Raw genomic sequence first — 25,634 nt, forward strand, 5'->3', positions numbered from 1 at the left:
GGAGAGAAAAAAAAAGAAAGACAAGATGGGGACAAAATATTATTTAAAGTTGTGAATCCTGCATGAATCTTTGCAACACCTGACAGTAAGGATATGCAGATATTGTTGAATCACCTCTCTTTAAGATAGGTATCTTAAAGTGCAGGAAGATGAATCGGTGAGAACTTTGAGCCAGGATAAAATTGCAAAGAGCTTTTCCAATTACCTCTACAAGAAACATCATTCGAGTAGATTACTGGTCGAAGACCTCCACAGCATTTATGAGGCTGCTGGAAAGGCAACATTTCAGCTGTATCTTAGATAACAACCTTCAAGAGAGGACCATAACCTCGTTGTTGGATTTGGAGGTATGCATGCTTCAATGACCCAGAGAGCTATGCTGGCTGGAGTCTGGGCTTTATGCTTTGCCTCTTGGTAGGATCACCCAGGCCAAACAGGTTCAAGGGGCAGAGGTCAGACTAAGAATGGTTCAATGAACCTCCAGGTTTGGGACTTCAGCTCACGACTAACAACACTGACAGGTCAAAAAAATTGTTACGGAAAGAGCAATGAAGAATCCTCCTACATCTGAGTGCGATGGTTTTCCTGATGGACGGTAGTGAAAACTGAGAGGAAGCTACTGACACGATAAAGGAAGCCCTGAACACCACCGGAGATGAAGGAGCTTCAATGCTGCCCTAAACACCAGCCGTGTAATAGGCAGTAAGGAATATTAGATAACAAATGCCTCAAGGAAAGAGTTAAATTTAGGAACAAGGCACATTTGCTATAAAGGTTGCCAACGTCAATGAATTTCAAAAACCATTATGCTAGAAATACTATAAAACCATCTGGTTTTTAAATTCAAGATCAAGTTTGATTTGAGTTTACTTAATCTGAATTTAGAGATTCTCGTGTTATCTGCTGGACACATTTAATTGAAGTTAATCTTCCCAATTTTACATAAAGCCCAACTTGCCAACTTTGTTCAGGTTTCTGCAGTTTCAGTTTATTTCTGCTAGTTCTGCAGATTTACAATGCGTGGCCATAGACTACATTGTATTGACAGACCATGTTAATGTGACAGTGCAAAACTGGCAGATGACATGTTTAATGCAGCAGTCCGGAATGGGGCATAGATGACAGCCAACTTTAATCCCGTTACCTGAGATCAGGAGGTGCTCATAACTAGTCAGTAACATTTCAGGAAGAGTTATTACCCTCAACCATAAGGCTCTTGAACCAGGGGAACTTGACTCAACTTCACTCACCCATCACTGAACTGTTCCCGCAACCTATGGGCTCACTTTTCATGAACTCTTCATGTCCTGTCTTCAATATTTATTTATTATTATTATTATTATTTTATTTGGTTTTTTTTTCTTTTTGTATTTTCAGCTTTTTGTTTGTCCATCTTGTTTTGTGCACATTTTCATTGACTCTATCGTGTTTCTTTCTATTTGCTGTGAGTGGCCGCAAGAAAATTAACTTCAGGGTAGCATGTGGTGACATATGTATTTTGATAATAAATTTGCCTTGAACTTAACAAGTTCAAAGTTTTGGTTATGAGTTGCTAATGATTTTCATATCATGTTCTGAATATTTATTGCTTACATATTGAATTTTTTTCCTTTTGTTCTTGCACAGTTTGTTGTCGTTTGCACGCCGGTTGTCTGCCCTGTTGGGTGCAGTCTTTCATTGATTCTATTACGGTTGTTGGATTTACTGAGTATGCCCACAAGAAAACAAATCTCAGAGTTGTGTATGGTGACATATATATACTTTGATAATAAATTTACTTTGAACTTTATTCTACTTCTCTATGTCACTCCTCTTCAAAATTTGTTATTTAACCTGGACAAGACGATTAGAACCAAAAGATAATTAAAGGAACAACACCCTGGCTATTAACTGATAATAGCAATATCAAAATCTGCAAAAAAGAAAACACTGCATTAAACTATAGATTTGGTTTTTAAACTTTCCTTTCCTTGCATGTATTTCTATATAATCACCTATATCTGTGTAACCGTTCGATGAATTTTCCAGCATTTGTAGTCTAGCTGCTTCTGTATTTTTCTACAAACTTCTTAGTATTTCTGCTCAGGTTTTGCACTACTTGAATCTGGCTATTTTATAGATTAATTGCTATAGCTTTTTTAGCCAGAGCTAGTTTTTGGATAAGACTATCACAAATTCTTTGCTCTCGCTCTCTTTTCTTTGTTCTTGCAGCACTTAACAAAGCAGAAGTAAGCAGCAAGTTTTACGCCTCATTCTTGGCTTTCGAACCTTTGGAAATCACTAGGATCTACCATGCTATGCTTTGTCAGTCTTCAAGGTGCCTTAAGCCTCGTCACTGAATGGGATATCTGCAGATCCTTACTGTTCAGATAGATGGGTTATAAATATGAATAACAGCTATGGTTTGTTACTGCCTCAACCCACTCCCAACCCCTGTCACAATGGCCAAAGCTTCGGACAGATTTGTTTTACCGACCCACACATCTTCCAACTGTGTGAGAGGGACAGGGAGGGAGAGTGCTGTAAAATGAAAGCTAAACAGAAAGATGAATTATAATCCGACTGAAATAAACATCGTAAAAACAGGTAAATATGGCAAACTAGCATTATGAAGATTAAAAATGAGACAAATAAAAGACCCAGAATGGAACTGAAATGAATCACATGAGCCTTATTCAGTCTGCTTCGAGTCAGTAAGCACACTTACTACAAAAGCTTATCAGAAAGAAAGAAAAAACAAGCAAAAAAGCGCTAATGTTTACATATTTGAATAATCCAAAAGAATCCAAAAGAGGTTGGCAGGATTCATTAGTATTAGTTGCAGCATTTATTAGCACAACCATACTTTAGTATTATATGGTAAAAAAAAATTATCAAAATTAAGAAACAATTGTAGTGTACAAGTTGCAATTTTCCCAGCTACCGCCAATGTAGAAATCACATTTTACAGGCCTGATCAGAAACACTTACACTTGTCTGTAAAAGTACTCTACATTTTAGGAACAGCTTCTTCCCCTCTGCCATCAGATTTCTGAATGGACGATGAACCCAGAAACACTGCCTCACTATTTAGTTTAATATATATCTTATTGTAATTTATAGTTTTTAGGTGTATTGCACTGTACTGCTGTCACAACAAATTTCACGACATGTGTCAGTGATATTCAACCTGATGCTGAATCTGATAAGGACGTTTACAATGCTTTAATGTCAATTCATCCTGCCTTCCTCCTCAAACATGATCTCTCAGCAAGCACATCAACTTTTTGAAAAGAGCGAACCGAACAAATTTTTGGAAATTGCCAAGTCATCGAAAAGAAGAAAGTCACTCTCATCAAATGCAGTTTGAAATTCATAGTAACGTCTACACTTAATGTGCCTCTCTTTAAGCAGACTGAAGAGGGTGAATAACAGCAGTAAGATTGGTGAGGTAAAATAATGGCATGTTGATAAACAAATTTCAAACAAAACGATCTTCCAAATAAAATTCTAATCAAAAAGTAAAAATTACAGCCAATATTAAAGGAATGTTGAACTAGTAAAACGCACATATGTAATTTGAGGACAGCAGACAACTTTTACAAAGTAATCCTTTTAATGACGAGGAAACTGGAACTATGAAATTGTCGTACTGCCCCAGCATGCCATGGGAGATGGTAACGGGGACAAGCTCTTTTAACAATCCAAGTAAATTCAACAAACAATTCATCCAGCAAAACCTGCTTATTAAATATGCTTAATATCCAGCAAAATGCCAAAAATACAGGCCATTCCATTCTGGGCTAAATATTTGGTTTTGGATGATCAGATTATAGATTGAGGAATGTAAAGACACATCTAAATGGAAATAATCATACAAGAACCGTAATTTATTTTTACTGACATGGGAGCTCTGTACAAGCACTGAAATGATCCAGGAAATAATATTAACATCCAAATTGCCTGAGCTACAGTCAAATTTTATCACATTTATTTTAGGAACAGCTCCTTCCCCTCTGCCTTCAGATTTCTGAATGGACCCATGAACCAATGAGTACCAACTTACTTTTCGCACTGGTTATATTTTTAAATATTTTCTTATTGTAAATCAGAGTAATACTCCATGCCTAGCACTGTATTGCTGCTGCAAAACAAATTTCACAACACATGTCAGTGATAATAAACCCAATTCTGATTCTGAACCAATTTGGGATTTTTTAAATATATGATCTCCAATGGCAGCACTTGTTCTTTGCTTTGGAGAGAGGAATTAACCCAATTTTAGTGCTGATTCAATCCTTCAAGTATATTCACCCATAAACATGGCTGGCAAAATTCATTGAGCTAATAAGAAAGTTCTGCTGCATAAATTTACAAGGAGATCAAATTGCATCTTCTCCCTCAATATTTCAGAAAATGATGTATACATTCAACGTATTTATTATGGGTTCCATTTGCAACCCAGTCACACAATAGAGTTAATTTAGCTCATGGAATTAGGTAAAAAAAAAATTATGCATCTCTTATCTGCTTTACACTAATAGGTCAATAAAATATTTGACCATGGCCGTATTACAGCTAGAAAAAAGCAAGTATTATTCTCCCTGAGGTTGCATCATTATAATGTATTTCACATCCCTGGATTGCTTCTAAATCTACGTTCAATGGTCACTGTACACCTGCTCGTTAATGCAAATATCTAATCAGCCAATCCTGTGGCAGCAACTCCATGCACAAAACTGTGCAGACATGGTCAAGAGGGTCAGTTGTTGTTCAGGCCTAACATCGGAATGGGGAAGAAATGTGATTCAAGTGACTTTGACCGTGGAATGCTTGTTGGTGTCAGATGGGATGGTTTGAGTATCTCAGAAACTGCTGATCTCCTGGGATTTTCACACACAAGTCTCTAGAGTTTACAGAGAATGATGTGAAAAAACAAAAAAAAAATCAGCCAGTGAGTGGTGGTTCTGTGGGGGGAAACACCTCGTTAATGAGAGAGGAGAATGGCCAGACTGGCTGGTTCAAGCTGACAGGAAGGCGACAGTAACTCACAAAACCACACATTACAACAGTGATGTGCAGAAGAGCATCTCTGAACGCACGACACGTCGAACCTTGAAGTGGACGGGCTACAGCAGCAAACGACCACTGAACATATGTTTATAATGGATTTTCTAAAAATAATGTTCTTTATTTGTGTTGTGTTTTTTTAAATCTGCATCGGATTCAGACTAACAATCATTTTCCTCTCCTTTACACACACGTACTGAAGAATGACAATAAACCATCTTGAATCCCCTGGTCTACACCTCCATGTGCTAAAGATTAACCAGAGGAATTTGCTTTTTAAATAAAAAATTATGTAAATGTGTGTTGGCGCGTGGCCAAGTGGTTAAGGCGCTGGTCTAGTGATCTAAAGGTCGCTAGTTTGAGCCTCAGCTATGGCAGCGTGTTGTGTTCTTGAGCAAGGCACTTAACCACACATTGCTCTGCGACGACACTGGTGCCAAGCTGCTTGGGTCCTAGTGCCCTTCCCTTGGACAACATCGGTGGCGTGGAGAGGGGAAGGCCTGCAGCTTGGGCAACTGCCGGTCTCCCATACAACCCTGCCCAGGCCTACGTCCTGGAAACTTTCCAAGGCGCAAATCCAGGGTCTATCGAGACTAACTGAAGCCTATTTTTTTTAAAATGTGAATGCAAAGTGTCACTTTGACTTATCAACTGTATCTGAATAAGTTTTTAAAGAAAGCAACTCTCTCTTGTTAATCCTTAACACATGGAGATGCAGACTAGGGGATTCAAGATTTTTAATCCTAATTCTTCAGTACGCAAGTGCAAATTATGCATTGAGTTGATCGCTTGTGTTTTTTTTTTAAATTCCTAAGAAAGCATCAAATGCAAGCTAGACCCAAAAGGGAAGTGGTGTGTTTTGGATCATTTAAAAATATTCAGACCAGGGAAAAATAGGTGTGTTCCTAAAACTAGTTTCAGCCACAAGATGTGTCAAAATCCTGTGTCACAAGGACCCAAATGAATCCCAAGTGAACAACTTTGACTTCGATGCAATCTATTTTGTTGCATTTATATATTTTGGGGCCAGCTAACCAGCTTGAATTATCGACAGAAGGATAACACAAAGGTCAAGATTACTAAGGGAAAAAAATAATTATTAATGCTGCAAAGTAAATGTAATTCTCATGAACTATATATAGAGATTAGAACCACATTTTACTCAGCAGCAGCTTGTCAACTTAATGCACTTCAGTTCTTATTCTTATCAGTAATAGCGACTGGAGTACTATCTTATATCCAGAGCTTAAAAACAGCCGACACAAATCCCTTAATCTGTTTGGGGTGAGCTGACGCCAGCAGCATTAGCTGCAAATATTTTGAAAATGAGGAATGTTAAATGTCCTCACTTGAGAAGGTAGACACCAATTTACAAAGGAACAGATGGGGTTGTGGATTGTGAATTTTTCTTTCCAAAACGTTAATGAAAATCTCCAGTTCCATGAGCTAAATAGAGAAATAAAGCAATCCTCCTCAAACGAATACAATTGTCTTTGACACCTCCAATGAAAAGAGCTAGTCCCTTTCCCAGTGTTCTCCTAGGAACCTCACCAACCTTCCCACTAAAATGAACCAAGGGGAGCGATCATAAAACGGATCCCGTCCGTCGCTGAAGATGTCGGACGCCTCTTCATTGCCCAGATCTGAGCTAGTATCATCCACAAAGGCTTCGTCGTCCAAATCTTCCATCTGGTCTTGCTGCTCATCAGCAAGCTCGGTGATGTCAGAATCAGCTGTGGAGAAGGTGGGCGAGGGTGTGCGGTCAGCAACATGCTCGTTCACGCAGCCGTGGAAAATTGGGGAACTGGAGTGTAGTTAAGGGTAAGAAAGGGTTATTTTCCATTGCACAAGTCATGACTGACTTTTATTTCAGAGAAAAAAAATTGGGTGTTAATGGTTATTTCAAACTCTGCAAGCTAGAATGAACAATTTGCTTTTTATACTTTACTTGAATATGTTAAAACATTAGAGACCTAGTGAAGCGAGTATTAAAGACGAACGCTGTAAAGGAAAAGAGCATTTTTTTAAAAAAATAATTGCTTCTCTTAAATGGATCAAATATCCAACGATGTACCAGTATTTTACTTTTGAGAACATAATTTACATTGGGAAATTAAACTGAAAGAGAACCTCAGTTTCTTATTACAAAAAACCGGTGATCCTGGAAAGTAAACCAGTGAGATTCTGCAGATGGTGGAAATCCAGAGTAACACATACAAAATTCTGGAGGAACTCAGCAGGTCAGGCAGCATCTGTGGAGAGGAATAAACAGTCGCCGTTTCCGGCCGAGACCCTTCTTCAGGATTGGAAGGGACAAGAAGCCCGGAGGTAAGGTTGGAGGAGGGAAAGGAGTACAAGCTGGAAGTTGAAGCCCAGTGAGAGCAAAGTTTACTCCTTTCCATACATGCTGCCTGAGCCTTAGAAGTACTCCAATTCATAATTCCTTTAGAAGTAGAATCACTTTCATTAACTGTGCAAATTCAGTCCTAAATCTCAGTACAACGTTGCCAAAAATAAAGGATAAAGAGGAAGGCTGGAGTTAAAAGTTTTTTTTATAATCGGTGTACTTTTTGCAAAAGCAACATAAAGTGCTGTAAATGCGCAGGTAAAGCTGTGGAAGGAGAAGCAGAATTAAGGTTTCAGCTCGAGAAAGGCGATGTCTGCCTGGTGTCAGTATAACACATTGGCTGAAAGTAATCTGACATTGAGTGGTGATCCATGTCAGATCTTACAGTGGGGCATTAAACGGTCTGTTCATTGAACATAGAACATTATATCACAGTATATCCTTTGGTTCATGATGTTGTGCTGACCCTTTAACCTATCATAAGATCACTTCTTCCAAGGTCAAGTCCCTATTGATGGGATGTTGGAAACTGGACACATTTAAAAAGCAAGATCCCAAAGGTATAAAACTAGATCCACTATGGCAGCCAGACACTAAACAACACAGGAATAAACAGGTCAGGAAAGAAAATGAAGTCATTAGACAGGTGTGGGGAGAGGTTGGTAGGTAGGTAGGTGATAGGGGGAGTGCTTGGTCTGTTTGGCAGGTGGCGGGTGGGACCCAAACACCAGAACGGTCACAAGAAAAACAGTGTGCAGCAGCAATGAAAATTAGACAAGATTTTAAACAGCCTTTATAGCAACATGCAATAATCAAAAATAGAAATTAAAGACTTCAATTTCTGACATCCTTCTTGTATTCAGGACATCTCAAAGTACTTCACAACCAATTAAAGTGTGATCACTGTTGTACACAGGGCACGCTGCATCCGATTGGCTCACAGAATTCTCCCCCCACAAAGCGACCAAATGAACAATGTCTGTTGTCAACGGAGAGATAATTAGACGTGAAACTGAGGGGAAAAGGTCAACTGGTATTCAAAATTGTACCACGAGACCCGATGTACATCTGAAAGTGCAAATTTGGCTTAACATTTCCTGACAAATAAGGCACCTCCAGCTATACAGGAGCCCCCCTCACTACCTCACTGGACTGTCTCAAAGTGTGAACAGTAAACCATAGGGAAGGATAGGGAGAGAAACACAACCAAAGACTCTAAAAATGAATGGACACATCAGGAGGGCATTGGATTAAGCTGTGTAATTGTTACTTCCTGTGCAGCTTAACAATTAATTGCCTGCTTGTATTTTATATAACTACTTCTACACATGTACAGAAACTGTTTAGGATGCTTCCCAGCGACCACAATAAGTATATACATTTGTATGACGCTGAAAGCCTCTCTTGGTATTACATTATTTGAATGGGGGCTATCTGATTGGTTAACTCTTATGTAAAAATTTGAATGGAATATTTCTTATCTATAGTATAAAAAGAATAGAACACACTACCTAGCCAACTTTATTCTTTACTTTTCTCCCTTCCCCTACTAGACCCCGTTACTCTCCATTTCCAATCCTTTTGGTTCTAATAGCTCTTAATAAGCAACAAGTTTTGTGCCTCTTTCGTGACTTCCAAAAGAACCTTGGATCAAAAACATCAGCATCCAACAACAGGATAAAATAATTGCAAACACTTCTCCCACTTGAAGATTATGGATATGGTGAGCTTCAGCGACACTGGGCTGCAGCTGGAAATTAACAAGGAAAAAGGATTGAACATTGAACAAGTCTATGCAGCATGGATTTAAAATCGAAGATTGGTGATGGGCAGCATGGACTTAAGATTAGAGATCAGCGTGATTTGTCATATGTACGTTAGAACATACAGGGTGAAGTGAAATCAGTCATTTATGTCAAAGACCAACACAGTCCAAGTATATACACAAAGTACACTGCAGATGCTGTGGTCAAATCAAGACGTACAAAAAAGCTGGATGAACTCAGCAGGTCGGGCAGCATCTGTTGAAAGAAGCAGTCAACGTTTCGGGTCAAGACCCTTCGTCAGTCCAAGTATAAGTTGGGAGCAGCCTACAGTGCCAAAATAGCAAGCCTACAATGTAATAATTCCAATCCTGATCAGCACATCTTTGGCCTCTGGGAGGACACAGAGAAATACGCATGCTCACCAGCAGAACGTACAAACTCCTTACAGACAACGGTAGGAATTGAACCCGGGTCACTGGTAATATGCTACTGTGCCATCAGTGGGGGAGGGAGATTTGGGGGTCAATGTGACCGTTCTATTTTTGTTTGTTTTTTGCGCAGGGAGGAGGAATTTGGGGGGGGGGGGGGGGGTTGATGATCTTTCTGCTACTCTTTTTGTTTTTGGTTTCGTGGCTACCTGGAGAAGAAGAATTTCAGAGTTGCACACTTTGATAATAAACGAGCCTCGGAACAAAAGACTGCAGCATCCGAATAGAAAACTGGAATTACCTTGGAGCAACAAGGTTCAAAAGGATTTATTTTGTTGAAAAACGAGGGGTACAAGATACTGTGAACAAAGAGAAGCCACCCTGATGTGCATGTGGTGTGAAGACCAGATACCTGATGTTAAAATGGTAGGCAAAGATAGAGAGAAGATGTGAGGGTCGACCTCACATCCTCCCTTTATCTTGGTTAATAAAAATGAGGGGGATCTCAATGAAACCATCAAATATTGAAAGGCCTAGATAGAGTGGATGTGGAGCGGATGTTTCCGATGGTGGGGGAGTGTAGCACCACAGAGCACAGCCTCAGAATGGAGGGGCGCCCATTTAGAATGGAGATGAGGAGGAATTTTTTCAGCCCGAGGGTGGTGAATCCATGGAATTCATTGCCACAGACGGCCGTGGAGGCCAAGGCATTGGGTACATTTAAAGTGAAGGTTGATAGGTTCTTGATTAGTCGGGGCATCAAAGTTTACAGGAAGAAGGCAGGAGAATGTGATTGAGAGGGATAATGAATTGGCCACAATGGAATGACAGAGCTGACTTGATGGGCAGAATGGACCAATTTTGCTCCTATTTCTTATGGTCTAAGATGCACCGTGACCTTAATCCAGATGTCACTGTTTCTACCAAGAAGAGTCGATTAGGAATTTCAGGAAGAAAACTGGCTAAACAACTCAGGGGAAAATAACCTGCAGGAAGCGGATAGCATAATGGGACTAATAGATTTTTGAAGAAGATTTTAAAGATTAGGTTTGTGACCTGGATATCAAAATATTGAAACACAGAGTGACACAGAGTGAGTCAACACCCAGCACAGTCTGAGGATGTACTGGGGGCACCCCACAGGTGTCGTCATGTTTCTGACGCCATCACTGCACGCCCACAACTTACTAACCCTAACATGTATGTCTTTGGGATGTGGGAGGAATCCGTGCGGACACAGGGAGAGCGTACAAATTCAGTATCAATCAGCCTCTCATACCCCTCGTTTTTCAACAAAATAAATCCTTTTGAACCTTGTTGCTCCAAGGTAATTCCAGTTTTCTATTCGGATTCCTGCACCTGCAGTCTTTTGTTCCGAGGCTCGTTTATCGTCAAAGTGTGCCACTCTGAAATTCTTCTTCTCCAGGTAGCCACGAAACCAAAAACGAAAAGAGTAGCAGAAAGATCATCGTATAAATCAGTCGTGATGGAATGGTGGAGCAGATTTGATGAGATGATTGGCCTAACACTGCTCCTGTGATTTATGGTCTTGTCAAGATGAAGGCCAGACTCCTAAACATGCCTTAAGCTGAAGTTAAACATCCCCTCCCAGTGATTTTTAAACTTTGCTGTATAGTCCTGAAATTATATGTAGTTTGATCATTCATAGTTCCGTGACAGAGCACAAGAGTGTAGATAATACTCAAACAGATAAAACACTTCAACAATCAAAGGGTCCACAGTAATTTTGCTAAATCCAATATAGAGATTTTAGCACAACTGATGCTTTAAAGAGTAAGGATTGAATAACACAACTGCTTCTGAAATACAAACCTAAGAGAAAATACAATTTTTGATGAGATTTATGCATTTATGAATTACACAGAAACCTGTGCTCATGATATCATTCAGTAGAAATTAATCCCTCGGTTTTGATGCAAAATTTCCAGTAGCATTAATTGCACAGAACAGAGAGAAAAAAAAAATCTGAAAAAGCTCCAAATATCCATTTCATCGGGCAACTGATATCTTGGCCAAAGCAGGTCTCACAGCTGTCGAGCTGACTGCCAGATGGCTTTGACGTAGGAGGAGGAAGCTGACATACCTTCCCACGAGTTTAAACCAGTGGAAGCGGTCGTAGAAAGGGTCGCTGCCCGTCATTAAGGTCTCACTCTCGTCCTGTACGTTGGAAGCCATCTCGCCTGCACGATCGTACATCTCCCGCATTAGCTCCAATCTCTGCCTGCACAAATAGAGTGTGTTTGTCAATCACTCTGGTCATGATTATAACATTGCCAAACGTTAAACACCACTTACTGTGTCAAAGATAAGTGTGCCCCCTGTAAGCTTGTTGCACGTCTATTGTATACCCCAGTGGATAATTTGTCCGCGCAGAAATTCTCTCCGTACCAATGGCCATTTGAACAATGCAATCAATAGTTATTATGAGACATGGACTCTTGACCTCGCTATCCCCTCACTGTGGCCTGCACCTTATTGCCTATGTGCGTGGTACCTGCTCTGTAACTTGTAACACTTTATTCTGCATTCTTGTGTTTCCCTTGTCCTCCCTCGATGTTCTGATAAGACCATCACACATAGGAGCAGAATTAAGCCATGAGGCCTATCAGGTCTGCTCTACCATTCCATCATGGCTGATATATTACGCATCTCAACCTCATTCTCCTGCTTTCACCCTGTAACCTTTGACACCCTTACTAATCAAGGAGTCAAAGGTTACGGGAAGAAGGCAGGAGAATGGGGTTGAGAGGGAAAATAAATCGACTATGATTGAATGACAGAGAAGACTCGACGGGCAAGATGGTTTAATTCAGCTCCTCTCAACCCATGCTTTAAATGTATCCAACAACCTGGCCTTGGCCTCCACAGGCACTTGTGGCATCGAAGCTAGCTAAGGTTCTAAACGTGCAATATCGACCCCGCATACTGCTCCAGGTGCCAACATCGGCAGTCCCTTGTGCCTCCAGTTTCCAATCTTATTTCCAAACTTCTCAACCAATGTCATAGATTGAAATAGTGTGTTTGTGTTTAGTCCCACAACCCAACAAACTAACTCAAAGTCGCAGGTACGGAAAGAGAGGAGTGACCGGGAGGGGGTGGGGGGCAAGTGGGGAGAAGGAGGGAGAGAGAGGAGGAGATTTAGGGAAGTGGAGAAAGTCCGAGAGCTGGAGGTAGTGGGGTGGGGAAGGGAGGGAGAGCAGGAAAGGGAGGGGGAGAGGGAGGGGGGAGAAGTGGAAGGGGGTAGAGGGGATGTGGGAAGGGGTAGTAGGGGAGTGGGGAGAGGGAAGGAGGGGGTTAGGGGTTTGGAGGGGAGGGAGTTGAGGGGGAGAGTAGGGGGCAGGAAGGAAGGGTGGGTGAAGGTGGTGGGGAGCGGGGGCTGGAGTGCAGAGCGTGGTAGGGTGCAAGGTAGGAAGCTGAAGGAGGGGGTGAGCAAGAGACTGTGGGGAGGGGAGAAAGGGCAGGAGAGCAGGAGGTGGTGAAGAGGGAAGGGAGGGAGAACAGGAAGCGGTGAGAGGGAGGGAGAAAATCAAATGGTGGGAGGGGAGGAAGGAGACAGAGCAGAAGAGGGTGGGGGGGGGGGGGGTCCAGGTTAGAACTGGAATACATATTGTGCAGCCGGAATATTTCAGTCTTTGCTCTAATCCGTTTACTGACACCACACCCCCCCCCCACCAAATTCTAACCCACACACTGTTGGAAACCAGAATCAGCACAGCTCAAACCCTGCTTCATTCAACCCACCGACCTACAGAGCTGACAGCAGAGAGAGAGAGACGAATGTCCCTGCAGTGTACAAGATGCTTCTGCACCATGTGTGGACTGTCAGACCCATTTTATGTAAAATTCAGGCAGAACGTTGGCAGAAAATTGATCCAGTCTGAAAGCTAATTTTCAGCGAGTGAACTAATTAGAGTTAGAAGGGGAATTAAAGGGAGTAAAAACACTCCTGAACACTGCAGTGATCCTAGTGATTCAGTGATGTCGAAAGCTTCTGGCAAACAGCACTGGTACTGGCTGTTCTGGCATTCAGCTCATCGACTCTCAGTCAAAATAACAAAGCATCTCCAAGGAAGCTGAAGCTAACCAGTTACGTGCTGTGCGTTTTAACTTGCTGCCTCACCTTCCCCTCAAAGCAGACAGACCAAGACAGCCAGTCACAGGCCACGTCCACATTTTACTTATTGTGCGACGACTTATTAAAGAGGACAGAAGAGATTCTGCAGATGCTGGAAATCCGGAGTAACACACACACACACACACATACACACACACACAAACTGCTGAAGGAACTCATTAGGCCAGGCAGCATCTATGGAGAGGAATAAATAGCCAACGTTTCGGGCCTGGATCCTTCCTCCAGTTCTGGTGAAAGGCCTCGGCCTGAAACCTGGGCTCTTTATTCTTCTCTGCTTTGATTTGTAGCTTCAAAACATTAAACTGATTCGAACGAAGACACTGGGAATGCGGGTCTAACTTCATATTTACTTAAAGGGAGGCGTCCCCAAGACGTGTAGCGTAATGACTTATACATTCAATCTGTAAAGAATTATTTAAACGAACAAGAATGATTAATATATATTATATATACTCATACACATATACACAGAAGATTACTCAAATATAACTGAAATATTAAATACACAACATCCACTATAGACGCTGTCTGACTCAAAACAGGTTTCACAGGTCAGACTGTTCAGTTTTGGACCCCACAGCCTCAGCTTTACAGAATTCCATGACTAAGTGAGTTTTATTTCTGACTAATACAAACAGATACACGATGATAACAGCAACACACGCACATCCAAAAGTTATTTATTTAGTGATACAGCACGGGTAGATCCTTCTGGCCCAAAGAACTGCACCGGCGAGCAACCCTGCTGTCTTACCCGAGCCTAACTGCAGGACAAATTACAATGGCCAATTAACCTACTAACCGGTACGCCTTTGGACTGTGGAAAAAAGCTGCAGTATCCAGAGGAAACTGACATGCTTCACAGGGAGAACGTACAAAGCCCTCACAGGCGGTGGCGGAATTGAACTCTGAACTCTGGCACCGAGCTGTAATAGCGTTGTGCTAACCGCCAGGCAGCCATGATGTCCGAACGAAATTGTGCTTGTAAGACCCAAGACCCGATCAAAACACTACACTTTGGTGAAGTTTGAATCTGGCGATTGAAGATTCTGACATCCGCTGGTGTTGGGTCAGGTAGCATCAACGGAGGGTGATAAATAGTCATTGCTTTGGGCCAAGACTCTTTCATCAGAATCACTTCTTAATGGTCGCTAGCCACAACTTCATTGATGATGCCATATTGGCAGCTCCATCAACACAGGGTCAGGGCTTCCCCCACCACCTGCCCACTCTCTGAGCTTAAGAAAGGTTCCCTACCTACTTGCAGGTGGTCTCGCAACACCCCGCCCCTCCCCACCGACTCACTTACTGTCAGATGTCCTCTTGCGGCAGGATCTTGCCCATCCAACAAACCTCTCCCTCCACTTGATCCCCCCACGTGCTCCGTGACCACCTCCCCCATCCCATCAGCCTGCTTTGACGACCACGGGATCTTGCTGCTTTTTTGTTAAAAGAAGCAGGAAGTAGTTGCCTTGATGCGGAACGTAATTCTTCTAGCCTAGCTTTCAGCTGAGCTTTATTTGTTACAACTACACGGCGGAAGTACGTCGTTTTGTCCCAACGACCAACACAGTCAGAGGATGCGCTGGGGGCAGCCCGCAAGTGGCGCCGTGCTTTCAGCGTCAACACCGCATGCCCGCTACTTACTAATCCTAACCTGGACGTCTCTTTGGAACGTGGGAGGAGATCAGAGCACCCGGAGGAAACCCACAGGGAGAATGTACAAACTTACAGAGAGTGGTGGGAATCAACATCCAAAAGGTGGTTCGATAGTTAGACACCAAACTCAAGAGTTATCTTACTCACACCTCACCAAAACGTGGCCTTGGGTCCTACAATCACCTTTTCTTCCAGCTTGTGTTTTTTTTTAAAGTGTTGTGCTGCATGATGTGGGCGATCACGGTCTTTCCATGATCATTATTGTTCTTGGCAAATTTTTCTACAGAAGTGGTTTGCCATTGCCTTCTTCTGGGCAGTGTCTTGACAAGACGGGCAACCCCAGCCATTATCAATACTCTTCAGAGAGGGCCTGCCTGGTGTCAGTGGTCGCATACCCAGGACTTGTGATCTGCACCAGCTGCTCATACGACCATCCACCACCTCCTCCCATGGCTTCACGTGACCCTGATCGAGGGCTAAGCAGATGTTAAACCTCGCCCAAGGGTGACCAGCAGGCCAGCGGAGGGAAGGAGTGCCTCACACCTCTTTTGGTAGGGATACAGCTCCACCCTGCCAGCACCTGCTCTTTTCATATTGCCAGAGAGTTTTGGATTGATAACTTTGCTGTGGATGAGATTTAGCAGGAAATTACTTGACAAACTGCACTCCACTGGTGAAGGAGGAGAAGATGTAATAATTGCCTTGTAGGCTGGTAATATGACTTTGTGAGGCGAGGGCCTCCGTCGGTCAGAGTTGCTCGTGGACATTACATCCTAAGCTGACTGGATACACAAGGCTGGACAGTACGATATGGAGAGCAAGCTGTTGCCCGTGTAGCAAACTGCCCCTCGTTATCTGATGAGCCCAAAGGAAGGGCAGAGACCGATACAGTTTGGCACCGGTGGCGAGTTGCCAGTCAGCATTGAACTCAATGTCTTAGGGACCCCAGCTCCAGATTTTTCCCCTTGGCGTCTACTCCCGAAGCCTTCCCCGTGAGTGGGTGTAGCCACAAGGCAGCGGAGGTTTGAGATCAGAGTTTTCCTTCTCCTAGATGAGCTGCCAACCGTGGCTGATGAGCCCCATCTGCTCAAACCAACTGGTTTTAAGGTGCCAGTTACCTGGCTTTGCCCCTTTTCTTGTCAATAGAAACCGTTCCGTCGGGCTTAGAACCTGGGCCACGCATGAAGGCCAGGAGCAAGACCTGGTTTTCAGAGACTATTTGAGACGCACACTATCAGGAGCATTTAATAGGTAGTGGGGGCTTGTCACCCCGCCTATAACAACCCTAAAAACTAGGATATCACCTATCCTGATGAAGGGTCTCGGCCTGAAACGTCGACAGTCCTTCTCCCTATAGATGCTGCCTGGCCTGCTGTGTTCCACCAGCATTTTGTGTGTGTTGTTGTTTGAATTTCCAGCATCTGCAGATTTCCTCGTGTTTGCTCTTTAATATCACATAGTGTACAGTTTTAATGCTCTCTCATTAATTGGGCTTTTCAAAATGGTCATAGAGCACTATGGTTGGGCTTTTTCCAATTATTTGCAATGAGGGAAACGTGTAGCTTAAGTTGGATATGAAAAGCGTGTTACCCATTTATGATACAGGATGCTGTTACACAAAGTGTAATTAGAAATACCAAAAGAAAGTATTGAAGACATGCTTACTTGAGTTTCTCCAAGGACCAGTAATGCGTTGCTCCATTCTTCAGATCCTGAACTTCTACCGCGACCACGGTCCTCGGGAACAGTCGGACCTCCCGATCCAATTCTGCCTCCGCCGGGAGCAATTCAGGGGGGAGTGGGGAATAGAGTGTGTCGGTGAGCAGCACGAATTGGAATTGTACCTGAATGCACGGGGACGGGGGGGGAAGAAGCATGAAGTGGAGAGTTAGATTATCAATGGAGTGTCCGTTCTGATCAGAACATCAGTAACCAGCGGAATGAATGACGAGACAGATGGAGTATAAAAAGATAGTGCCACAGTACCATAACTCTTAGCATTAGGCTATTACAATTCGGGGGGGGGGGGGGGGTAAGAGTTCAATTCCAGTGCCCTCTATAAGGAGTTTACACGTTCCCCCCATGACCGTGTGGGTTTCCTCCGGGAACTCCTGTTTCCTCCCACAGTCCATAGACATACTGGTTGGTAGGTTAATTGGTCAATGTAAATTGTCCCGTGATTAGGGTTAAATAGGTGGGTTACTGGGCAGTGCGTCTCATTAAACCAGAAGGTCCACTTCCGCTCTGTATCTCAATAAATAAATGTGATGTAAATATTCATCAACATATCGTATACCTTATTTCTGGATCTCAAGCCACTTATAAGACTGAACCTCAAATGTTGTTATGTCCAAAATTACTTGCAACCTTCCATGAATTCTGATTTGGACTCACAAGCCAAATTTTCAAAAAGACCGATTTGCTTCTAAAAATTAAAAGGAGCTAAACTTGTCACATGGAGGTAAAAGATACTATCACTGCTGGAACCTGGACCAACAATCTGCTGGAAGAATTTTATTGTTATTTTATTTAGAGATACAGGGTGGAACAGCCACTTCTGATCCAATCAGCCACACCGCCCCACAATTCACCTATTTAACACCAGGACAAGTTACAACGACCGATTGATGTATTAACCCGCACATCCTCGGACTGCGGGAGGTAACCCCGAGGAGCACCCAGAGGAAACCCACGCGGTCACGGGGAGAATGTACGAACTCCTTACAGACGGCGCTGGAATTGAACTCTGAACTCCGCTGCCCCGAGCTGCAATAGCGTCGCGCCAACTGCTACACTCCCGTGGTTCACTATGTTAAGCAGCATCTGTGGTTGGGGAAGGAACTGCTGGCATTTCAGGTCGAAGCCCTGCATTAGGACTGAGAGTGGAGAGGGGAGATGCTTGGTATGAGGAAGAGAAGAGACAAGACAGTGCCCAGAGGTTACTGGTGAACCAAAGAGTGGGGGGGGGAGAAAATTTGGGCTTGGGGGTAAGGGATGACAAGCAGATTCAGCCAGGTAGGTGATGGTGTTGGGAGATAGGAACAAGAGAATGATAGCATTCATTTCATGAGGACTAGAATATTAAAGCAAAAATGTGATGCTGAGGCTTTATAAAGTAGTGGTCAGACTGCACCATGAGTGGTTTTGGGCCCCTTATCAAAGAAAAGATGTGCTGGCATTGGAGAGGGCCCAGAGGAGGCTCACGAGAATGATCCCGGGAATGAAGGGGTTAATGCACGAGGAGTGCTTGGAACTCTGGCCCTGTATTTGCTGAAGTTTACAAAGATGGGGTGGGGGGGGGGGGGGAAGAGGGGGAATCTCATTGAAGCCTACCAGATATTACAAGGCCTAGATAAAGTGGATGTGGAGAGGATGTTTCCAATAGTGGGAGAGCCTAGGACCAGAGGGCACAGTTTCAGAATTGAAGGCCATCCGTTTACAGCAAAGTGTTACGAATGTGCCACAACTCTGAGGGGCCGAAGGGTACAAAGTAGCCCCCTCCTTTTTGAGAATCACACTATTGCTATTAATTCAGGTCTGGGACCCAGGAAATGAGAAAGAATCCTCAAGGTTTTGGAATGTCCTGGCCCCTCAGTGATACAAAGCCACAGATAACGGCCATTGTCTCTTGGAGATGAAATTGTGTATTGAGTACTGTACTATTCATTGAAGCCCTCAGGGAATGACCAGAGTGGGCTGGTTGAGGGATTGCATCATCCCAACCTGATTGACATCTGAGACCCCGTGAGTAAGTATAAAAGAGGGTCTGGGGAACAACCCCTTCAGACGCACCAGGAGAAACGCTAGAAATCCCGTGACAGCGTTTAATAGCGACAGCCGGTGGAGGGCCCACGTGCGTCCTTTCCCGTTGCCGGGATTGGGGCCTTACCACGGAAAAACGGCTTAGCTAAAGAAGAGGCCACCAATGAGATTTTGAAGGATCGACATCATAAAAAGGAAATGCTGGCAAGTTCTAAAAAAAAATCTGTCTCTCTCTCCAACCAAAAAGCTGCAGCCTGCATGAACTGAGTGACTTTAATATTTCCATCGGACAATACATTATCCCCTAGACAATGATAGAGCTATTTCTTATTGATTATTATTATACCCGCGCTTTTAGATTTAGTATTGATGACGTATATTATCTGTATGTTTGCATTGATATTATTTTTGTGTATTTTTATCAATAAATACTGTTAAAAATAGTACCATCAGACTTCAACGGACCTCTCTATCTTTGCTGGTAAGTGACCCAGTTACGGGGTTCGTAACAAAAGATAAGGAGGAATTTCTTTGACCAAAAAATTGATAAGCCATAGGCAGCTGTGGAGGACAAGTCAACAGGTGTATTTGAAGCAGAGGTTGATAGATTCTTGATTAGTAAGGGTGTCAAAGGTTACAGGAAGAAGAAAGGAGAATGGAGTTGAGAGAGATAATAAGTCAGACATGATTGAATGGCAGAGCAGACTCAAGGGGCTAAATTCTACTCTTGTGTCTTATGGTTTAAGATAGACGGACACTAACAAAAAATGCGGGGTAAGAAGGTGGGGTTGAAAGCACATGGAGGAGGGAAGTATGAAGGTGGAGACAGCTAATGGATGGTAATAAGCAGAGCCACAAATGCCACCCAGTGCAGGAATATGATAGGTAAGGAGGATAATATTAGAAGCAATTAGGGGCAAGGTGAATGACAAGAGGGAATCAAAACCACATGAGCATTGGGAGGGCAGAGATGGTGGGTGAAATGTCTGTGTAGTGGATTGTTGGGACTGGGGAGGGGAGGGGGGTATGGGAAAGGGGGCCAAAAACAGGAAGATAGGAGGCAGCATCCATCATTAAGGACCCCCATCACTCAGAACCTACCCTCTTCTCATTACTACCACCAGGAGGCGGTACAGGAGCCCGAAGACACACACTCCACTTTTTAGGAACAAATTTTTCCGCTCCACCAGCTGATTTCTGAATGGAGATTGAATCCATGAACACTACCTATTTTTTTCTCTCTTTTCCCACTACTTAATCAATTCAATTTTTATATACAGTATACTTATTGCAATTTATAATTTTAAACTATTATTATGTATGGCAATGTATTGCTGCCGCAAAACAACAAATTTCATGATGCATGCCAGTGAAATTAAAACCGATTCTGATTTGGAGATTAAGTTTGGGGGGGGAGTTAACTAGACTTCTACTGAAATTGGAAAATTCAGTGGGTTATGGACTGCACAGGATAAATGTGAAGTGTCATTTCTCTGGTTTGAATTGGATCTCACCCTGGCAGTGCAGAGGACAGGTCAGCCTGGGAGGGACGGACGGGTCAGTGTGGGAGGGACGGATGGGTCAGCCTGGGAGGGACGGACGGGTCAGTGTGGGAGGGACGGACGGGTCAGCCTGGGAGGGACAGACGGGTCAGCCTGGGAGGGACGGACGGGTCAGCATGGGAGGGACGGACGGGTCAGCCTGGGAGGGACGGACGGGTCAGCGTGGGAGGGACGGACGGGTCAGTGTGGGAGGGACGGACGGGTCAGTGTGGGAGGGACGGACGGGTCAGCCTGGGAGGGACGGACGGGTCAGCGTGGGAGGGACGGACGGGTCAGCCTGGGAGGGACGGACGGGTCAGTGTGGGAGGGACGGACGGGTCAGCCTGGGAGGGACGGATGGGTCAGCGTGGGAGGGACGGACGGGTCAGCCTGGGAGGGACGGACGGGTCAGTGTGGGAGGGACGGACGGGTCAGCCTGGGAGGGACGGATGGGTCAGCGTGGGAGGGACGGACGGGTCAGCCTGGGAGGGACGGACGGGTCAGTGTGGGAGGGACGGACGGGTCAGCCTGGGAGGGACGGACGGGTCAGTGTGGGAGGGACGGACGGGTCAGCCTGGGAGGGACGGACGGGTCAGCCTGGGAGGGACGGACGGGTCAGTGTGGGAGGGACGGACGGGTCAGCCTGGGAGGGACGGATGGGTCAGCGTGGGAGGGACGGACGGGTCAGTGTGGGAGGGACGGACGGGTCAGTGTGGGAGGGACGGACAGGTCAGCCTGGGAGGGACGGACGGGTCAGTGTGGGAGGGACGGACGGGTCAGCCTGGGAGGGACGGACGGGTCAGTGTGGGAGGGACGGACGGGTCAGCCTGGGAGGGACGGATGGGTCAGCCTGGGAGGGACGGACGGGTCAGCCTGGGAGGGATGGACGGGTCAGCGTGGGAGGGACGGACGGGTCAGCCTGGGAGGGACGGATGGGTCAGTGTGGGAGGGATGGACGGGTCAGCCTGGGAGGGACGGACGGGTCAGCCTGGGAGGGACGGACGGGTCAGCGTGGGAGGGACGGACGGGTCAGTGTGGGAGGGACAGACGGGTCAGTGTGGGAGGGACGGACGGGTCAGCCTGGGAGGGACAGACGGGTCAGCCTGGGAGGGACGGACGGGTCAGCCTGGGAGGGATGGACGGGTCAGTGTGGGAAGGGGAAGGGAAACTGAAATGGCTTACAACCAGGAACTTGGGAAGGTCACTGCAGACAGAGCTCATTTGATCTGTGGATCAGCCGCCCTCATCTGCACCAGCTCTCACCGATGCAGAGAAGGCCACATCATGAGCACCGAATGCATTGTTCAAGGTTTGAGGATGTTACTGTGCTGTTGAGGTCCCCAAGTGGTGGTGAGGGAGGAGCTGAACAAACAAGTGTGTTCCTGTGGTTGCAGGGGAAAGTACCAGACATCAGGGATGGGCGGACGAGGAGAGATTTATACACCAAGGAACCACGGAGGGAGTTGTCCCTGGAAGTAGGTAAGGGGTGGAAAGAAGATACAGCTAATAGTGGGATCTTGCTGCAGGTGGTGGAAGTGACAAAGAGTGATGTGCTGGATGCAGAGGCTGGTGTCTAACTGGTTGCATCACAGCCTGGTATGGGAACACCAATGCCCAGAAATGGGAAAAGGCTACAGAAAGTGGTGGATACATCACATGAAAAGTCCTCCCCACCACTGAGCACATCTACAAGCAGCACCCACCATCAAGGACACCCACCATCCAGGCCATGCTCTCTTCTCACTATTACCATAGGGCAGGAGATACAGAAACCTTGTATCCCACACCACCAGGTTCAGAAACAGTTATTGCCCCTCTACCATCAGATCCTGAACTGGTGTGGATAACTTCATTCACCTCAACTCTATGGACTAAACTCATTTTCAATGACTCTTTACAACCTATGTGGTCTGAGCTTTATAAAAAATTACCTGCATAGAATACGTACACAACACTGGAAGAACTCAGCAGGTCAGGCAGCGTCCGTGAGAAAAGAGTAGCCAACGTTTCAGGCCGAGACCCTTCATCAGGAATTGGGGGGAAGAGAGGGACGAAACCCAGCGATAGAGATAGGGGAGGGGGTAGGGCCTAGAGGAACCACCTGTTTCCACCTGGCGCCTCTAGGCCCTACCCCCTCCCCTATCTCTATCACTGGGCTTTGGCTCTCTCTTCCCCCCCATTCCTGATGAAGGGTCTCGGCCCGAAACGTTGGCTACTCTTTTCTCACGGATGCTGCCTGACCTGCTGAGTTCTTCCAGCATTGTGTACGTATTCTTTGATCCACAGCATCTGCAGTTGTATTTTTGTCTACTTGCATAGAATGTCTTCCTTTGCCATTAAAAAGTAGCGATTAATCGATATATAGGAGGTAAAATGAAAACCTAGTTGAAAGGTGCCTTAACAACAACCTCTCACTCAATGTCAGCATAAGCCAGGAGCTGATTATTAACTACAGGAGGATGAAGCTGGAAGTCGACGAGTTGGTCCTCACTGCGGGAAATCTGTGTTATTTGTTTATTTTTATTATCATTTGCAAACTTGTCTTCTTTTGCACTTTTGTTGCTTGTCAGTCCTTGGTATGTATTGCTTTTGAAAATTCTGTTGTATTTCTTTTTCAGTTTTTTTTCTTTTATCCCCCAGTGGCTGGGAATTTAAATGCAATTTATTAAATCCAGAAAAACAGAACACCTTCTCTCAGTAACAGTGACCTTCTGTAGAAACCACTGTTATTGTCATTAACTACCCCCCCCCCACTTCATTAATAATTATTAAGGACCTCATCACCCAGGACATGCCCTCTTGTCATTATTACCACAGGGAGGAGATACAGGAGCCCGAGTACACATACTCAATGTTTCATGAACAGCTTCTTCCCCTCCACCATCAGAGTTCTGAATGGACACTGAAACCATGGACACAACCTCAGTATTTTTCCTCTTTTTTTTGCACTACATAATTACTTTTCAAAACATATTTCTTATTATAGTATATTTTAAGTATTGCACTATAATGCTGCCGCAAAACCACAAATTTTAAGGATAATAAACCTGATTCTTGTTACGCTGCTCTGGGTTTGAACGGTGCTCTGTTTACTGAGTCTGGTCCACGTGAAACTCCAGTTGCATTGCAACAGTCCGAGACAAATAAATCCCAAGCCCACCAGCAACCTCACCAGGGTAACAGGAGACAGGTAACGGACGCAGACCCACCAGCAACCTCACCGGGGTAACAGGAGACAGGTAACGGACGCAGACCCACCAGCAACCTCACCGGGGTAACAGGAGACAGGTAACGGACGCAGGCCCACCAGCAACCTCACCAGGGTAACAGAAGACAGGTAACGAACGCAGACCCACCAGCAACCTCACCGGGGTAACAGGAGACAGGTAACGGACGCAGGCTAACCAGCAACCTCACCAGGGTAACAGGAGACAGGTAACGGACGCAGACCCACCAGCAACCTCACCGGGGTAACAGGAGACAGGTAACGGACGCAGACCCACCAGCAACCTCACCGGGGGTAACAGGAGACAGGTAACGGACGCAGACCCACCAGCAACCTCACCGGGGTAACAGGAGACAGGTAACGGACGCAGACCCACCAGCAACCTCACCAGGGTAACAGGAGACAGGTAACGGACGCAGGCCCACCAGCAACCTCACCGGGGTAACAGGAGACAGGTAACGGACGCAGGCCCACCAGCAACCTCACCGGGGTAACAGGAGACAGGTAACGGACGCAGGCCCACCAGCAACCTCACCGGGGTAACAGGAGACAGGTAACGGACGCAGGCCCACCAGCAACCTCACCGGGGTAACAGGAGACAGGTAACGGACGCAGGCCCACCAGCAACCTCACCAGGGTAACAGGAGACAGGTAACGGACGCAGGCCCACCAGCAACCTCACCAGGGTAACAGGAGACAGGTAACGGACGCAGGCTAACCAGCAACCTCACCAGGGTAACAGGAGACAGGTAACGGACGCAGGCCCACCAGCAACCTCACCAGGGTAACAGGAGACAGGTAACGGACGCAGGCCCACCAGCAACCTCACCAGGGTAACAGGAGACAGGTAACGGACGCAGGCCCACCAGCAACCTCACCAGGGTAACAGGAGACAGGTAACGGACGCAGGCCCACCAGCAACCTCACCGGGGTAACAGGAGACAGGTAACGGACGCAGGCCCACCAGCAACCTCACCGGGGTAACAGGAGACAGGTAACGGACGTAGACCCACCAGCAACCTCACCGGGGTAACAGGAGACAGGTAACGGACGCAGGCCCACCAGCAACCTCACCGGGGTAACAGGAGACAGGTAACGGACGCAGACCCACCAGCAACCTCACCAGGGTAACAGGAGACAGGTAACGGACGCAGGCCCACCAGCAACCTCACCGGGGTAACAGGAGACAGGTAACGGACGCAGGCCCACCAGCAACCTCACCAGGGTAACAGGAGACAGGTAACGGACGCAGGCCCACCAGCAACCTCACCGGGGTAACAGGAGACAGGTAACGGACGTAGACCCACCAGCAACCTCACCAGGGTAACAGGAGACAGGTAACGGACGCAGGCCCACCAGCAACCTCACCGGGGTAACAGGAGACAGGTAACGGACGCAGACCCACCAGCAACCTCACCAGGGTAACAGGAGACAGGTAACGGACGCAGACCCACCAGCAACCTCACCAGGGTAACAGGAGACAGGTAACGGACGCAGGCTAACCAGCAACCTCACCGGGGTAACAGGAGACAGGTAACGGACGCAGACCCACCAGCAACCTCACCAGGGTAACAGGAGACAGGTAACGGACGCAGACCCACCAGCAACCTCACCAGGGTAACAGGAGACAGGTAACGGACGCAGGCCCACCAGCAACCTCACCGGGGTAACAGGAGACAGGTAACGGACGCAGGCCCACC

The 25,634-nt window shown here is 45.7% G+C and overlaps 1 protein-coding gene across 17 annotated transcripts in view; it reads right to left on the bottom strand.

The window, feature by feature from the left end:
- The window catches only part of kif1b (kinesin family member 1B), a 278,399-nt gene that overhangs the window by 67,415 nt on the left and 185,350 nt on the right, over positions 1-25,634 (bottom strand). For 13 of the 17 annotated variants that reach the window (XM_073032200.1, XM_073032199.1, XM_073032193.1 and 10 more), the window contains 3 exons: positions 17,071-17,249; positions 11,695-11,832; positions 6,605-6,853 (listed from right to left, as the gene is read on the bottom strand). In XM_073032200.1, the coding sequence (XP_072888301.1) occupies positions 6,605-6,853; positions 11,695-11,832; positions 17,071-17,249 (566 nt within the window). The remainder of the gene's footprint in view (positions 1-6,604; positions 6,854-11,694; positions 11,833-17,070; positions 17,250-25,634) is intronic. The other 4 variants (XM_073032205.1, XM_073032209.1, XM_073032204.1 and 1 more) reach the window with 1 other exon arrangement.

This window comes from Hemitrygon akajei, chromosome 29 (assembly GCF_048418815.1).
Source record: "Hemitrygon akajei chromosome 29, sHemAka1.3, whole genome shotgun sequence".
NCBI classification, from domain to species: domain Eukaryota; kingdom Metazoa; phylum Chordata; class Chondrichthyes; order Myliobatiformes; family Dasyatidae; genus Hemitrygon; species Hemitrygon akajei.